The 18,041-nt window shown below is 36.9% G+C and overlaps 1 protein-coding gene across 2 annotated transcripts in view; it reads left to right on the top strand.

The window, feature by feature from the left end:
* The window catches only part of COG6 (component of oligomeric golgi complex 6), a 55,095-nt gene extending 38,741 nt beyond the window's left edge, over positions 1 to 16,354 (top strand). For both annotated transcript variants that reach the window (XM_058045290.1, XM_058045291.1), the window contains exons 14-19: positions 3,543 to 3,674; positions 4,224 to 4,391; positions 6,330 to 6,437; positions 7,847 to 7,900; positions 10,341 to 10,420; positions 13,962 to 16,354. In XM_058045290.1, the coding sequence (XP_057901273.1) occupies positions 3,543 to 3,674; positions 4,224 to 4,391; positions 6,330 to 6,437; positions 7,847 to 7,900; positions 10,341 to 10,420; positions 13,962 to 14,109 (690 nt within the window). In that variant the 3' untranslated portion in view covers positions 14,110 to 16,354. The remainder of the gene's footprint in view (positions 1 to 3,542; positions 3,675 to 4,223; positions 4,392 to 6,329; positions 6,438 to 7,846; positions 7,901 to 10,340; positions 10,421 to 13,961) is intronic.
* Positions 16,355 to 18,041: the final 1,687 nt, after the last annotated feature.

The following is an 18,041-nucleotide window of genomic DNA, read 5'->3' as shown; positions in this document are numbered from 1 at the left end:
TAAAGAATGGATGAGTTCAGCAGGAAACTAGAAACCATCTCGTCCAGCCATCTTGCTCATGACACAGACCGTCAGCTAGAGCAAGTTCCCCAGGACTTGCTCTAGCTGAAGTTTTAATATCATAGAGTATAGACTCTAAAACCTCACTGTGCAGTTGTCTCCAGTGCTTGACTAACCTCACAGTAAAAAATTGTTTTCCTGTGTCTTAATCTGTGCCCATTGCCTCTTGACCTGTTACTGGACAGCGCTGAGAAGCATCTGGCTCCATCTTGATCCCTCACTTCACATATTTATACACATTTACAACATCCCCCCTGAGCCTTCTCTTCTCCAGGCAGAACACAGCCTCTCCTTGTGTGGGAGGTATTCCATTCCCTTCCTGAGCATTGTAACTGTTAACTTTCTAATGTTAAAGTACTGCAGTATATAAAGTTCTGATCAACTGTGCAGTATTTTCAGAAGAAAATTTGCCCTTTTTTAAAATGAAACCTTTAATGTAAATGAAAAAGGGAAACAACATACATGCACACTTCTCAATTGTTGATCCTGCTTTTTCTTTTTTCTGTATTTTCCTTTGCTGTTTGTAAAATTCTGTAAGACATCCTTTGAGCTACTTGCTCTTATAGACAGAGGAACCTGCTCTGTTATAGGTTTGGAGGAAGATTACTGGCTTGGTAGTATCTGTTCCCCACTGATTAATATGCAGAAAAGAAGATAAAAATTTTTGACTAAAGCTTATGTATAACTTTCAGTACCCATTTCAGAATTCATTTCAGTTTTGTATGTTAGATTTTAAAAATGGACAATTTCTTCGGTTTTTTGAAAGGCTGAAGAGCTGTTTGGCATAATTTCTGTATGACTGAACTGATAGTCAAAACAAATTAGAGACTTAATACTGTGTTAGAGTATGTTTTAATGCAGTTGAACTTGCTGCTGCAGAACTTCCCTAATCATGTTTTAGTTAGCTGCTGTCTAGCTTGCATCTGAAAGAGATACTTCAAAAGTAGAACTCAGCATGTATTTGAAACCTATTTTTCTGGAAATGGGATAAATTATAATGATCTCTTAGTGCCTGTAAAACATTCAGGGCATCAATTATTTTTTTATTAGAATAGTTATTAGTGCTCATGAGTTGGAGTCCGTAGGTTCCTGTATAAATTTGAAGTGTCAGTTTTTAAATCTTCTTTTTTGATTTTGAAAAAAAAAAGCCCTCACTTTGTATTCATCTGTCAAAAGTTAGAATTTTCAAAATTAATATAGCGCTACTTTGATTCTTTTTCTACTTACTGATATATTGTCTCTATTGCAGTAGTCAGGAATTTCAGGGTAACCCAAATAAAATTTAGTGATCTAAAATGAATCTTTTTTCCTTGCCATACTTTCTTCTTCCATTTTGTTGTTCCTTGCGCTTACCTAGAAGACAGTGGACAGTAAAGGAACAACCAAGTGAAAGATAAAGCTAATTTAAGAGCTTCTGAGCACTAGCTACCTCAGGAGACAAAAATTCTGTGCAAAGCAGCCTGGAATTATAATTGCCATGATCTATGTGCGTGTTGGAAGTGAAACCTCCATCAAACTCTAGTCTCAAAATAATGCAAAAATATTGCTGAATACAGTCCAGTTCAAGGCTGAGAATGGGGTGTTCAGGAAACAATCAACAGCCCTAATAATAACAAGAAGAAAGAAAAAGTCATTCAGTGCTGTAAATTTCAGTAAACTTTACTACTGATCAACACTGAGTAAGTGCCTCTTTTTGGACTGCCTCTTACTGTTACTTTATTGCTAGAATATTTGTTTCATGCTTTCAAGACTGCTTGAACTGAACAACTGTTCTCTGAACCTATTAGTATTAGTTTTCCATTCGTTCTTTGAGTTCAGTATACTCTCTTTTGGAAAGTGAGAATAGAGGAACATTTTCTGTTCAGAAGGATGAAAAAAGTTTTCATTAAATCTGTCTTGGTAACAGTGTTGGGACATGTATGGTATCTCAAATGTTTCAGAGCCCAAGTGTGAAGTTTGGCCTGGTTTCAAAGAGAGAGATGGTTTTTTTCTTTCTTTGCTTGCATGTTCATCAGGTATAGATTCATTTCCAGAAGACTGTTATGTTCTGCTCTAAAGATATTTGCTGTGCTCTCCTTGGTTTCTTTGGCCATCAGCCTCTGCCCCTTGGATTTTATTTTTTTTTTAAACTTTTAAGACTCAAGCATCCATATTACTATGCCATGTATCAGTATTTCTCATCTGGTAAGGTATGGAACATGTTGCCCAGGACTTGGAGCCATCCAAAACTGCTGCCTTTTCTTTAGAGCTGGAGCCTTATGAGCACTGCAGAAGTGCGTGCTGCATTGCTCTGCTGTGGCCAGACTCCCAGACTGATTCACATGGGCCAGTCCCATCCAAACTACCTTCTTCCTACCTCCTTCTGGAGAGATATTGCCTTTAAGTCTTACCTTACTCTGTATTGCTGAGGGTCTCCTTACTCCCACATGATCCAGCCACATCTGTGTTTGCCCTTGCATGGGCAGAACAGAAGAAGGTGGAAGTGGATTGTTTGCAGAAGGAAATGAGGGGAGAGTAAGGGATTGGAGGCAGCAGAAAGCCAGTTTGAGGCAGCATTGGAGACAAAAAGATGCAGCTATGTTTGGAGTAGAACCTAAGAAATGAGTGTTGGGAAAAAGAGGTGCTAGATCTTCTACAAATGTTTTGTTAAGTGTTTAATGAGTATTTATTTGCCTGTTTCAAAGAAAGGGCTAAAGTATATAAGCCTGGGTTAAAAACAGTATAGTGTTTCAGTCCATTTAGGGGTCCAATTTTCATAATTTGACTTGGAAAGTATATATTTTTTATCTATTATATGCAAACTTTGTTTCTTTATTTTTTTAAACATCTGCATTACCTGCTTCTTACCTTTGCATAAGCCAGCACGTCAGTTTGTGTAGTCTCTTTGCTGTTCATATAGGTCTACATGAGTTAGCCTGTGTGAAGTTCATTTGTGTACTGGCAGTAGACAAGGTGTGAGCTTGATGAGGATTGAGACTGTTGCATTTGTGACTGCAGCTCTCATACTCAGTATCACAGGAGCTGTGCAGTCTTGTCAAGAACTGCTGCAGCATGGCTCTCATCTCCCAGAGCTCTGCCTGCACTACATTCTGAAGTGTTTGCAGGAGGTCCTGCTTAAAGTGAACTCGGTGGTGCCAACAAGGTGGCTACTCTTTGGCACCTAATCTAGTAAAAGTATTTTTTTTCACTGCCTAAATGAGTAGAGTTTGGGTTTCTCCAAATGGTGAAGTAGGTATAGTCTGAATGAAATGAGAAATTCAGTGTTGCTTGTTTGGCACTGAATTATATGGTTGTACTGAAAGCTGCCGGCAGCTATTGTCTGAAATGTGCTGGATTTGTCCAGTGTCAAATTAAAGTTCTTCTCTGTATTCCTATATGTAATTTTGTTATAAGCTCATTGCATTTGTGCTGACAGACTGGATGGTATTTGCTGTAAATGAGATTAATAAAAGTCCCGACAAACAAATAATCTTGTTCCTCAGGTTGAGCTCCCACCTCCTGATCTTGGCCCAAGCTCTGCTCTAAATCAGACACTTAACTTGCTCCGGGAGGTTCTGGCATCTCATGACTCATCTGTTATTCCACTGGATGCCCGTCAGGCTGACTTTGTGCAGGTACAAGAATGTTTGACTGCTTTGTGTGTGTGAAGAGGAGGGAGAGGGGCAAAAAAAGAATGTGTAAGTTAGCTTCAGTACACAAAGGTAGATGGAGCATGAATCTTTTTGTCTGGTCCCATTTTGGAGCTCTCTGTCAAACCAGAGTTTGTAATGTGCATAACAGGGTGACTAACAATATGGATAATTACAGCTGAGTATGGAGTGCTGCTCTTAACACAGTATCTAAATTCAGTTATCCAATTACTACTCCATTAAGTAAATACACCCTCAAGATTGCACAATTACCAATTATCTAATCTGGGTTATTCTTCCTCCTGCTAGGCTGGAATCTGTTCTTGTCAGGTTTTTATACTTTCCCCGTCCCTGTGGTAGGTGATCACCTGCTGACAAATCCAGTAGAAAACTGCTTTCACAGTTGGAAACTCTCATTCCTCTTTATTCTGCTTTGGGGAATAAATATGTGATAGAGACAGAATGAGGTTAGAAGCCTCGTGTGACATGATTTCCTCCCTCCCCTCCCTCCTTTCTGTGTGTTTGCTGTTTTAGGTTCTGTCTTGTGTGCTAGATCCATTGTTACAGATGTGTACTATGTCTGCTAGTAATTTGGGCACAGCTGATATGGCAACCTACATGGTAAATTCACTTTACATGATGAAGACTACTCTGGCTCTCTTTGAATTCACTGACAAACGTCTAGAGATGTTGCAGTTTCAGGTAAGCTTTAGCACCCCCAAATAAAATTAATTCATTCCTGATTTTTGCACACTGTAAGTTGTGCTGTGAATATATTTATCTTAAAATCAGCCCAAAGCCAACATTATCAAAATCAGGGAAATGGACTAAGAGGGCTTCTTATCAGAGACCATGAGCAGATAGCATATTTCATTTTAAGCAAGACAAAAAATTAGTACAAGATTTGGGTTTGTTTGGTTTAGTTGCAGATAAACCCAGACCAATGAACATTTTCATTATCATAATCATTCTAATATTTTCTGCAAACTGTATGAGAAGAAGCAAATGGAAATTGTAATCACAGCCAAATGACTGACTATATTCCATCATGCAGTTAGTTCATCATCTACTGTAAGATCATCATCTAGTTTGTAGTAGAATATTGTGTAGCTGAAGTTACTGCTTCAGTCCTGCTTTCTGCCTCTCTTTTCTCATTTGTTTGGTTTCCCCTCACATCCTGGGATAGTAGTTCATACGTGGTGCAGTTTTGAAATGGAAGTCAAAATTTAGAAACTGTTGACTTAAAAAAACTTGGCCACTGCCCATTTATATTTTGCTACATGAATATGTCTGCAATTTATCTCAGGAGAGCCTTGGGAGCTGAGGGGCTTGAAAAAAGTCACAAATTCTTATTTGAAGGGATCAGCAAGGATTGGCTGAGAGCCATTTTTCACTTTCTAATCTTAATCAGAATTTCTAGCACTTTTAGCTCTGAAACAAGCAAACAGACAACCTCACCAAACTGGCTGGGTATTTCTAATTTCTTTTATCAGAGTTCCTTTCACAGTAAATGTTGCAATTGATTTATTCTTCAGAAAAGCAGTAGAGCTGAAGCTTACACTTTTAATACCATTTACTTTCTTCAAACATTTTACAAATACAGGAACAGACTGAAAAAAATCTTTAAGATTATACATAAGTAGGTTATTCAAGTGGAGTTAGAATGGCATATTTAATAGGAGAAATGCTTTTCATAGAAAAATAACTCGCTAAGACAGTTAAAAACTACAAATTGAAATATTAAGATTTCCCTTCTGATTTAAAAAGTAAAGTGTATTCTTCTAAACAATTTTAGGACGTAAAAAGGTGAACTCTCTAAGTAGCAGACAAAAGAATCTTACCTTTTACTAGACTTTAATATATTATAATATTTTTCTTTTCTTTAGGATTGGAAGAAAAGTTTGTGGGGTAGTTATCTGTAAAATGGAGTAATAATGTATATATAACCAAATGTCTGAGACTGCTCAAACTGAAAAATGATTGCTGCTGCTGTGACTGGATTTAGGCATTAGGTTTTCCTGCAAAGTAAAGGTTATATTAAGAATGTAAAATACTCTTACAAGTTTTTTCATATGAAGATAATTAAAACAATGCAGATAACTGTAATATCATTGTTCTTTCAGTTGACTTTTTTTCAAATACATGTTTATCAGTATTGAATTTAAAATCAATTCTGAGTATGATTTAGTTTCAGTTTTATTTTCCTTGTGAAAGACTGTTTCTGGTTTATTGTAAAACCGCCATGTTACTGTCAGTATTTTCAATAAGAATGGAATGTTTTTTAAAACATACTTTCAGAGAATTATAGCAAAATAAAATTATATAGGAATTTTTAAGATCAAGGCTACAGTCTTCATTTTTGGTGGTGTTGTATTTACAAATACAAAAAAATAGGTTCTTTTATTAGTCAGACATGAAAGAATTCTCTGCATTTTTATTATTAGTTGCTTGTAATATGAAAGATGTTAAATGGATAAAATAATTACGCTGTATGTATTTGTAGTATTTCCTGGTTTGTTGATCACTCTCCTTATTTATTTTTTTCTTCTTATTTGTGTTTCTAGACGTTTTAACCCCAGAACTTGTTAGATTTAATATTCTCACACGCTCTTTATAAATACCTTATGCTTAACATTTTAGATTGAAGCTCATTTAGATACACTCATAAATGAGCAAGCTTCCTACGTGCTAACGAGAGCTGGTCTGAGTTACATTTATAACGCTCTGCAGCAGCACAAACCAGAGCAGGTGAGCTTATAGAATTTGCATGTTAAAGGGGGTACCACACACTTGCCAACTAGTAGAATTTTGGCACTAATGTTTTTGCAAATGGACCTTCCTCTGAAAGCAAAGGTTTGGTAATGTTTGTTTTTCACATGGGACCAGGACTATCAGACACAGGCACCTTGCAGCTACAGCGTTTTTCACTGTGTATTCAGGAGGCCTAGCAGAGTTGGTGTGCAACAGTCCTGTCTTGTACACTCTGGTTCTGAATACCAACACTCCCATGGCACCTAGGACACGTTAGACTTGCTGTGTGTGTAAGCAGCATTCAGCTTCTTCATTGCTTCCATGCATGGAGTCCATAGATAGCTGCATGCATTTGGTAATTGCTGCTTTTTTTCTTCTGTGGAAAAGTGGCAGATGAGTTTAGTAGTAGTTTGAAATAGTTTCTTCTTTCGCCCTTATTTGTTGCTGTAGCTATTCTAGTACCAAGACAGTGAGATTCTCAAAGTGAAAACTTGAGATTTCTTAGAGGAGCTGAAAACTGGAATTCAGAGCTCACGCTCTCCCTTTCTTGTGAAGCACAGTTGCAGTGTGGTAGGTGTTAATACAGCCCTTCTTCCCTTCAGCTGTGCTTATGTCCTTTTGTGATCTTTTGTAGATTTTAAAAAATAGTGTTTTCTGGAGAAAGCAGAACTCTGTTGGAAAGCTTTATGTTGTTTATTCAGCTAATAATTTTGCATAAAGTGCCTTATCTCAACAGATTTTTATACATAAAGATGAATAAATAAATGTGTAAATAATCTGATTAATAACTCAACTTGGTTTTCTATTCACAAGCCTAGCTCCTGTTTTAAAACCAATTTCAAGCTGACTAGAGCAGGTTGTTAATGGGATGTAGCAATTTTCATTTCTCTCTGTACAGCTGCCTGGCTGCAGAGGTGGTGATGTTGCAGAATTTCCTAGGGGGTTAAGCAGCGTTTGTGCATTGTACTGCCATACCAGCACAGAAGGTTTACTGGGAAGCAGGTCTGAATTCTTCATGGTCCAAGAACAAATAGATAGAGCAAGGTTGTTGTCTCTTAAGTCCCGATTTTCAAGGGGATGTAACCAGTTTGCAGTTCAGTTTTAATTCTAGACCTTGTGGAAGGCTATTTTTGGCTTTATTTAATGGTGAAGAAGGAAGAAAAGGTTTTGAAAGGACATATTGAGAATTCCGTATTCTCAGCTTTTAATTTAAGGGAATGGTAGAATACAAACGAGCTGTTAACAGCATTTCAGTACTGAAATTGTGATAGTTTCCAAACATTAAGATCCTGTAGCAGGACCAAATAAAAATTAACTACTTAATCGATTGTAGACTTTATTATTTATCTTTTTCTATATTCTAGTATGACCTTTTTTTATCCCCTTGTTTGCTTATGGATTCTTAGGGTCCTCTTTCAAATTTGTCAAGTATGGATTCCGTGTCCCTGAAGGTTGCAATGGTAAGCGTTTATAACTTTTATATTATGGTGGTGATAGCTGTGACATGGTAAAGAATACTGTTAATTATGTGATTAGAAGATATTCATCTGTAGTAGAAGATATTCATCTAATCAGTCCTAGTCTTTAGGAATAGATGAATTGCATGTCTGGGAATACTTTCTTCATTTGTAGTAATTTGACCGCTTGAAGTAATAAATACATAAATTATTTCTGAAGAGGTAGTAGTAGAATATTATTTTCTAAGCCTTGAGAAGCAGATCTTTACTTAGAAGAATGCTGTCCCATGAGTCATCTTAAATTGCTAAAAGCAAATACTTAGCTCTAATTAGTTTTAATCACCAAAGTTTCTTTTTTTGCCTCTGTGCTTTGAAATATAGGTTCTGCTATCATTTATAATCTTAGTCCTAAGGCTTTGATTTTATGCAAATAGTTCAGCTTTACTCAGAAGTTAGATTCTGGGTATATGTCACAGTTATGGGTTTTTTAAGTTGAAAGCTACAATATATTTTAAAGCAAATTATCAGCTGAAATTTTTTCTTAGAGTGTGTGAAGGCTGTTTTGCATAGAGATAGCAATACCACAGTTTAGTAGGCAATAATGTATAATGTCTCACTCTTCCTCCTTAGCCAAATTTAGCTTTATTCTAAAAGTTTAACAGTAAAGACCTGCTCATACAGCAGTGTATGTACACACCCATGGAAACAAAAGAGTTTAAAAGATTTTTTAAAAAACTTGTATGTTGAATGCATCCCAACTATGATAGTGTAACCCATTTTTTTTCTGTTCAGGATTTAAACCAGTAATTCCCAAGCTGATTGGATGAACAGGGCTCTGGCACAGAGCACTCAATGGTTTACTCATATCAGCATGCATTCTTATTAAAACTTAGGAATTTTGCATTTAAAATATCTTCTATTTATCATGGTCTTGTAGACTAACAACAAATTTAAAGGCTGCAGCCTGGGGACCTTCTCTTTAAATTATATATAAGTAGCACTATTATCTGTAGTAGTACATAATAATTTCCCTTGAATAGTTAAGACAAGAATCCAGCTGTTTATTTTTTTCATTACTTAACATCATCTTCTGTGAACACACTTTAACCAGAATGGAACCAAGTATGCTGAAATCAAACCCACATAAATCCCATCTATCAGCCAAATCTATTGGCTTCTCAGAATTTAAACCAGGGGGGAGTACTTGCAGGCAGATTCACTCTCCCATTTATGCTTGAAAGTTTTCCAGGTTCCAGCCTTCTAAGTTGCTCATGCATGCTTGCAAATGGGGCGCTTGTTAAGTTCACACCCCTCTCAGCAAAAGCTCCCTTGCTTTCCAAACAAGGACAGAAAACTCCAAAAAATTATTTTGTAAGAATTGTGACTTCATTACTCATTTTTGTCTATGTTTTGAATGACAGATTGATGGGGATTTTAGGATTTACTAGCTTGGGAATATTCATTCAGTGAATGAATGAACAGGAAGGTTGCCATCACTGGATAAGCTTACTTAGGGCCTTGTCTTAGTGAGTAATTCCAAGGATTTTATACAGGTTTTTTGGTTAATCTGTTCAATATATGATGACATTTCTGATAAGAATTTTTTCTCTCACTATCTATTAAATGCTTCTTAGTCTGTTACGTGTTCAGTATTCCTTGTAGTTTCACCTGTGAGAAGAAGGTTTCATCTTCTCAGTAGTCACCCTTTTGACCACACAGTCACAGAATGGTTTGGGTGGGAACTGACCTTAAGGACCGTCTTCTTCCAGCATTCCTGCCATGGGCCAGGAGAATTTTCCACTGGACCAAGTTGCTCAAAATCCCATCCAGCCTGGCCATGAACACTGCCAGGAATGGGGCAGCCACATTTTTTCTAATTGACTGTTGAAGATGGGAATAATGTTTTTTTCTTAGAATCAAAGCACTGCTCTTCTTATCACTATATTCTGTGAGAAAGAGAAGTAGGCTTAGAAGCAGTTCAAGAAGCCTGAAGTGAAGGATTTGCTTTTTATTTTTCCAAGCATAAGCAGTGACTCCCTGCCAAAAAGTAAAAAGAAACATGCAAAAAGAATCAAGCAACATGTCTAATTTGGAACAGAATAGATAGAAGATAGCTCTGAAGCTGTCTTGTATTCCCTCTGCATCGAATAGACTCGGTGTGATCTTCAGTGATGTATAAGTACCTGCACCACATGCATAGGAAGCTTAGATGGATAATTATAGAAGCTGGATTCTCATTATTTGTCCTCCACTCACATGCCTCTGAGTCAGAAACAAAATTTTGGTGGCAGAAGCACTGAAGTCAGTAATTTGTTTTGGACAATTAAGTTTTGTCTTTTAATGTAATCAGTGATGTTTTCAGAAATTGTGGTTTTACCTATTTTTGTGTAATAGCAAGGTGTTGATCCCATAACAATGTTGATCCCATATTCTCCTCTCGCAGGCTCAGTTTGATCGCTATCTGTCTGCTCCAGATAGTCTGTTCATGTCCCAGCTGAATTTCCTTCTGAGTGCCACTGTGAAGTAAGTACCTTGCCTCTGAATTTCTGTTATGCCTGAATAATGATCGCAATCACAAAGATGAATTTGATTAGGTTTTAGTGAATCATGATGAGAATTCAAGTTATCAGTGGTGATACTATTTGCATTGTCCTTCAGGTCACAATTCATTTGTGCTCTGACTCTCCTCTTTTTGAACAGGCAGTGAAGAGTATCTAATTCTGTAACTTTCTGAAGTAGTTACCTTTGATTTAAGAGACACCATCAAGATGAATTACATTTTGAACATACTCTGCTGTGTCAGCAGATTTTGTCAACTTAGTTGTAAATTGGTTTAGAACTATTTTGTAAGCTTTCCAAAGACAGGTGAAATATATAATTCTCCAAGTTTTCTTTTATCCCACTGCTTTGTCAGTTCTAGAGTTTTCACCTTTGTTGTCTTCTGCTGTAGAATATTGGCATTCTGTCTCATTGAATATTTTGCTGAGATTATTTTACTTTTCACCTAATGTATTTTTTTAGAGATTTCTTCTTTGAAGTATGGAAGTAAGAACTTTATTATTTATCTCTTACTTTGTTTTTTGACTATAACTGAACCCTAAGGCTAGGGAAAATGCCACGAATTTCTTTCCAATTAAATGTGAACCACATGAAGACTTTCTGTGGTACTTAAACTCAGAGAATTATATGTTGCACTGATCAAAAACTTTCCTTGACATTATTTTTCACACTTTGTGAAGAATGCAGGTAACCAAATATACCAGAAACTGAGACAAGTACATCACATTTTACATAATGCGACAGTATTTGGAGTTTCATTATTAGTGCTTGTCCTCACTGGGGTTGTATTACAGCAGCTTGCAACTAAAAAGTGATGTGTCAAGGGAAAAATAATTATTGTTGGGAATTGAATAGAACAGTTTGTTTGGAATGACCTACAGTGATCAACTAGTCCAGCTGCCAGGTTGTTGTGCTGCATTGCTCAGGTTCTCTTCATCCAAAGACTTGCAGTGTCACACCATACAGGTGGAGCAATGGCAGGCCACAGGGAATGCTGGTGTTTTTCAGCTGGCATTGAGTATCTCTGCCAGATTTACCATTCCCACAGCTCTGCTGCAGAGCTGACCCTGTTGTGGGAGAGCTCTACTCTCTGTACAGATCAAACAGAGTAGCTTGACCAGTATGTCATTGGAACAACACAATTTCTACTTCTCAGTGTCAGGGCATTAAACCTGTATTTTAGCTCTTGATATATTTTCTTAAATGTAGGTCTATTTAAAAATTGTAATGAGAGTAAATGTATTTTGAAAGCCTTAACTTTTCATTGCTAATACAGAGGCAATTTTAAGAGGTAGACTCTATGCTACCATAATGACTCTGGCACAGTGAAATTACTTGAACTGAATCAATCCTTCTGTCAGAGGAACCAAGATAAAGTAGTTATGTAGGCTCTCTTAGCCTATCCCATTGATAAGCTTTTTAAGCCTCTCAGCACATGTTAAGCTGAATTCATGTCATCTTGCAGCAGGGGACAGTTGAGAGGTAAGAGGGAAGCCTTTTGTGAGGGTGCTTGCTACAGCTGCTTCAACTCAGCTAACATGCAGAAGTTTATTAACCTGCTATGATCAGTGCTGTAGGTCAAGTTCTGTTCAGAATGAAAACAAATCGGTTAGCCCACTAGCCTTCAAACAACTAGCTTAAAACACAAGCAATCCTTCTGAAATTTAAATACCCATTTCCAGAGGTGCTTGTAGAATCAGTGTTGATAGTCAATATTTTTGATAGTAAGTAAGCCTTGAAAATTCTGAATTTTCTCAAAATTCAAGCAAAATATTTAACCAATGCTATAATTTTAATCCCTCTCTATAGTAATTGAAATTTTCACTTTTGAAGACATTTTTCTGAAATCAGATAATGGAGATCTGTAACCTATGAGGGCTTTGGTTCTCAGAATCAGACCACATGCTTTGATGAGGGACCAGTGTATTATATACTCGTGGGCAATGTCATTTAAGCTTTGCAACTGTGAAGAACATTCCTTCCAACATTACCAGTGCATGCTCTTGTCTTTCAAATTCCTTCACTCATTTAAAAAGCCTTAAGCTATGTATTCATATGGTTGTTGGTCTTGAAAAGATCTTTTCATTCGTGTTGGATCACAGAAACTGAATGCTGGAATTACTATTTTTAGCAAGTGCTGCCATTTGTGTTAGTAATAAATGTATCACGTTGTTATGGCAACTGAAATCCTAATGTACTGATTAATGACACTGACATTATTTGATTGAACAACACATGTGATTCTGTTCTGTTCTCTGAATATTTTAACAAACTTTTTTATTTTTTCATTTGGTGCATTAGTTCTGCGCAAATTCAGTGTGCAATGCTTTCATAAAAGATTGTCATGTTACAGTACCTTAGTGATCCCAAGCTGAGGTCAGAGATAGTTGTCTTACCTGAACACCCTGAATATGTTTCCCTTATAATAGTGGGTTTGAATTTGCTATTATAAGGACAGTCTATTTTTCAGGTATTCTAATGACCTAGTAGTACTGGCAGTTGAGGCTGTATATAAAAAAACTGGATACTGTATGTCAGAATAAAATGCAGGTTTGATCTTCTAATCTGCTTTCTCATAGCTTCTGTTCCTTAATGTTTCCTGTAAAGACTAAGACTTTTGTATTTGGTCTTTGAAATTTCTTTAACTTGTCTATTCCCAACGGTCTGTGAATTGAGCCCTGATTTTAGTGGATGCAGTTTTGTTGTCTTTGTTTCTCTGCTGCGTATTACAGCAGGGCTGAATCTCTGGTTACCTTGGTTTCTTCAGCTTCTGCTGGAGTTCCCATTGCATGGGTTTGGCTGTAAAATAGTTGCAGCTGCTGTTCCTAATAAATAAAAATTCATCTGCTACTGTAAGCACCATCACCATGATGATTAAAGTAAACTGATTCAATGGGCAATGTAAAATAAAAATATTAGGTTGTCTTTAAAAAATATTAAACTTTCCAGTTAAATTTAGCATTCAGTCTCTGTGTTCTTACTCATTTATCTCAAGAGAAAATAATCGGACACAGACTTCATAGCATTGTTGGTAAAGGTTGTGTTTTAAATCTCTGACCACTATCACTAGTTTTTGTCTGATTATGGAATCATAATGGAATCTTGCTGTCAAGATAAAGCAAATAGAATATATTTGCTAGTAGATGAAAAAGAAGTGTGTATTTACAAACACAATGAGAAGCCACTGGAGGTAGAAGATAGATCACTAAGTTTATCAGTCTTTTAAAGGATACAGGTGAGTGCAGGTGGGAAACGGATGTTTGCAAATTAAATCCTTCTATTAGCTTTTGCTTGACTGTAGAAATAAAGAAACTCCTGTCATGGTTATCAGGTCATAGATGTGAGTTTATCTGTGTATGATACAATGAGAGAAAGAGCCCTCTTTTTTTAAATTTATAATGCTTATTTTTAATGTAATTTTTAATGTATATCTTTAATTCCTTATTTGTACTACAGTTATATTCCCTACAAGTTGCAAATTATGTTATTTTGTTTTGGTTTTTAGAGAGCAGATAATAAAACAATCAACAGAACTCGTCTGCAGGGCTTACAGTGAGTTATATGCAGCTGTGATGGATCCTTCAAATGAATACAAGGATCCAGAGACCATCCTACACAGATCTCCTCATCAAGTTCAGGCACTCCTTTCATAGTCTTGCGTCCTCCAGATTAATCAGAATCCATAATCTGTATTTCTTGAGTATTTGCATTGAATTATTTTTCTGCTTTGAATTTGGATGTGTAACTGTATAGTTAAAATATGTAGGAATGCAGTTCTCTTTAATCTGCTTGGCAGAAGTCTAGTCTTTCCTGTGTCTTTGAATACTTTCAATAGGCCAGAAAATAGAATATAGATTGAAAATTATTTTAATGTATTTCTCTGATGGAAGTGGACCTTGACAATGTGCAGTCTCTTTGAAAAAGGAGAAAAGCTTTTTTCCTTGCTGTACATAATCCTTTCAACTACAGGTTTAACCAGTGTCTGTTATGACCTCACAAATATTTTTATTTGCTCTATTGTCTGTTCTCTCACTCTTTTTCTCAGCCTGCCATCAGTAAAGACGGATAACTGAAATTTTAATACAACTGATACACTTTGAATGATTCACGCATCACTTTGCAGCTCATAAATCATTTCAGAGTACTTGATGCTCTTTTGCAAATCCTGTTGATAAAATCTTTGAGGCAAAATTTCTGTGGTGTTTTTGCAATATATTATCTGGTGTTTTCTGTCAGGAAAAGAAATGTTTGAACTACACGCTTGTACATAACCTGGAAGTTAATGATTTAAATTATTTTTATAATTCTGTTTTACTGAAAGGGTTTTGTTTTAGTGCAATTGTTTTCAGTGAGAATCCTTGTATCAGCTGAAACATGCTGATCTCCTAAGGCTGGGACCAGTAACAATGTAGGTTAGGAAAGTGGTTTGTACAGCAGTATGGCCATTCCTCCCTCACGTGTACATGATTTTTGTTTTGTTTGTTTTTATATACGGAAAAAATCCATCTGCTCTAGTGCAAGTATTTACTCAGTTCATAATCCACCAAGAGATTTTCATGGTTTACATGATTTGGGATTTTGTAGGAGAGCTGAGGAGTGTAGAAGTCCCAGTCTGATGCATAGAAAGCCATAAGTGAAGCTTTCATTTCCTTCCTCCTTTGGGGCAAGCTGAAGCTTGCCTGTGTAGAAGCTCTGATATTACAGAGTTATGATTTAGGGGACTTCTGCTTCCAGGAAAAGAGGAAAATAAGTAGGATATTTGTTCTCCTTTGGGTCTTGTGATAATTATGTGCCAATTCCTTAAACATAGTTACTTTTTATTTTTTATTGTTAAAAGAGAAACCTTCAGGAAACAAAAAGTTAGTAAAAGGGATTTGTGACTAGGTTTTTTGTTTCATTTAAAGGATAATTTAAGCAAACTGTTTTGTTGGAAGCATTTTGCTTTTTCTTCTCTTTGTTACTGTAGGAGTGCCACAGAGTTATTACAGTTGCCTGATTTTAGTCTCACATTATATGTGGCTTCTTTTATGTACATCAAGAGGGAGAGGAGCAGTCATTCATATTGAATACCTTATTTTACTTTTATTAGTAGTAATAGTCCACATATAAAATACATACTTAGTGGCAGCCAAGTCTGCAGCTTAGTGTATGCTTGCAAAAGAGCAAGACATAAAGAGCAGCAGCAATACATTTTAGCCTTTTGGAAGACTCATTGCACAAAATGCATTCAGTGCACTCAGAAAGCAGCTTCTGTGGTAATGCCACAATAAAGCAATAGCTCCTTTTCCAAATGGGAGTAATTTGTTGGTATAGAAAGTGTAAGTGTCCCTGGAGTTCTTGGGCCAGGCATAAATCTTTCTGTAAATATGAATGTTAGATTTATTCTGTTTAAAATCTCTAGACCTATAAGACAAAAAATTCCAGAAGCTTAGAAAAGCTCTAATGGAAAATTACCAGGTAAGTCTCTTTATATTACTGAGATTTTGCATTGCCATATTATACCTTCAGGCGGCTGTTCACTGTTGTTTAATAATGTTAATATTGCTTAATATCCCTGTAATTATTATCTAATATATAAAATTACATCAGTTGTGAAAGGACTATAAATTAGCTTGAGAGCATACTCATAAGAGTGAATTTTCTCCTGAAATAACACTCGACCTCAGCCTCCAATAATCAGTAGCCTGCATGAGGATTAGTAACAAGTTGCTTCCTATCTTTGATTCTATGTAGAGACTTACTCATTATTTTGTCTTCTCTTGGTAAAAATGCAAAAGCTATAAAAGTTGTAGTTTAGGAAAATTAAAGTCAATTGCTAATTTTGGTCTGTGCAATTAAAGTTAATGACTAATGGTCACAAATAAGAAAGGGCATAAATAAAAATATTTGACTTACTGACTCTGTTTTCCATGTTTTTACTTTTTCTTGCTTGCCTTCCTATGAGTAGGAAGGAAAATGTGATTAGATTTTGACCTGCCTTTTCCATCTTGGCATTTCTGACCCTTTTATTTTACAAATTCCCCCGATTTCCACACTAGGAATGCTGAAGCTGCAGTCCCCTAATCAGCTAGAGGATCCACTGCAGTAAATGAAATCTCTCTTTGTGTTGGTACCTGGTCTGTTTTCAGACCAGTTACTGCAGCTCTGACTTGAGCATCCCGTGCCAGAAGAGATGCTCCCGTGCTGGGCTGAGTCAGTCAGCCCTTCTGCTGTTGGTCCTTGTCACTTTTCCTGGAGGGACGTGGCTTTTCCTGGAGAGAGCAAACTCCCCACTCTGTGCTGGGCAGTGAGGGGGGAAGGTGGGAAAAGAGAGGGGTTTGCACACTGCCCACAGCAGGCAGCACTCCCTGCCTGTGACACCCTGACAGCCCCGTTCTGAGAACAGATGTGTTGTCTGGTACAAAGAGCACTTTCCTGGGAAGTAGGAGAGCTGGGTTCTGGGCCAAAGGAGTTTGGAATCAACATATCCCATCTTCCTGGCAAGCACCCAGCCCTCTGACTGTTGTGTAGTAGGAGATGGGGCAGGTCTGCTTCTTCTCTTTTGAGTTCAGCAGCTGTGCATAAATCAACACAAAATATGAGAGGCAGGAGATGGAATAAGCAAGGAGGAGTGTGGCCCTGTGGCACGTACATAAGGGGTCTCCGAGACCTCCAAGGTCTGGATCTTCCTCCATTTGTTACATCAGGACCTTATCTTTGATTCCAATATATGAGCCCCTGAAACAGAATCAGGTTCCCAGGACTTTATCACCCACAGAGTATCCAGTGAGCATCAAGATAAAGAGTTGGGCTTGGGTTGGACCCAAGGTGATTGGTCGGTGCTGGTGGCAATTCCTATGCGTTCACTCCTACGTGTACAAATTCCTCCTTCCTGCTTTATAAATGTGCACACCGCTGAGGAAATACAATATTAAAGTTGTTTTACTTACAGCAAGCAAGCAGCAGCCCAGCCATGGTGATTTTTTATTTTCTATTACAGGAAAAGAGAAGTTTGCAGGGGTTTGGAAAGGCAATAATCTATTTGTTTTGCGGCACTTCAGAGTGCTCCTCCCTGTTCTCTAAAATTTATTACTCTAGCCCTGCATTTTGTCTGTTAGACTCAGCTGTAATTATTTTTATTAATGTTTTGAAATATGTGTTCAAGGAAAATACTTTCAGAACTGCTAAACTTTTCCATTCGCTTAAAAAAAATGTAACTGTTCTTTGATCCCTTTGCTTGGCTTGCTGAATCACTTTGTGGGCAACCCAGGGGGTGGGACACTTATAAAATTTTGAAAATTAAACAGAGAGGTTAGACATATTTCCATGAACAAAACACACCCTCCAGAAAGGAACACAGACATGGGTGTGGGTTTATTTGAAATTTACTGCCACCTGCTTCTGAGGGAGAATGTGGGAAAAGAGACATTTGCTTATGATGAGAACACCCATCCAAAATGGCCCAGCTAGGGTTAGATGCTGCAAATGGATGTTAAATTGATGCTATATTTGAGAAGTTCAGAGGATTTTCAAAAATATTATATTCGACTCACATATTGAATTTACTTGTTAAAGATTTCCAGAACTACATCTTTTTCCCACCAGT

The sequence above is a fragment of the Melospiza georgiana genome, chromosome 2 (genome assembly GCF_028018845.1).
Source record: "Melospiza georgiana isolate bMelGeo1 chromosome 2, bMelGeo1.pri, whole genome shotgun sequence".
NCBI lineage: Eukaryota > Metazoa > Chordata > Aves > Passeriformes > Passerellidae > Melospiza > Melospiza georgiana.
This window is presented reverse-complemented; position numbering and strand designations above follow the sequence as displayed.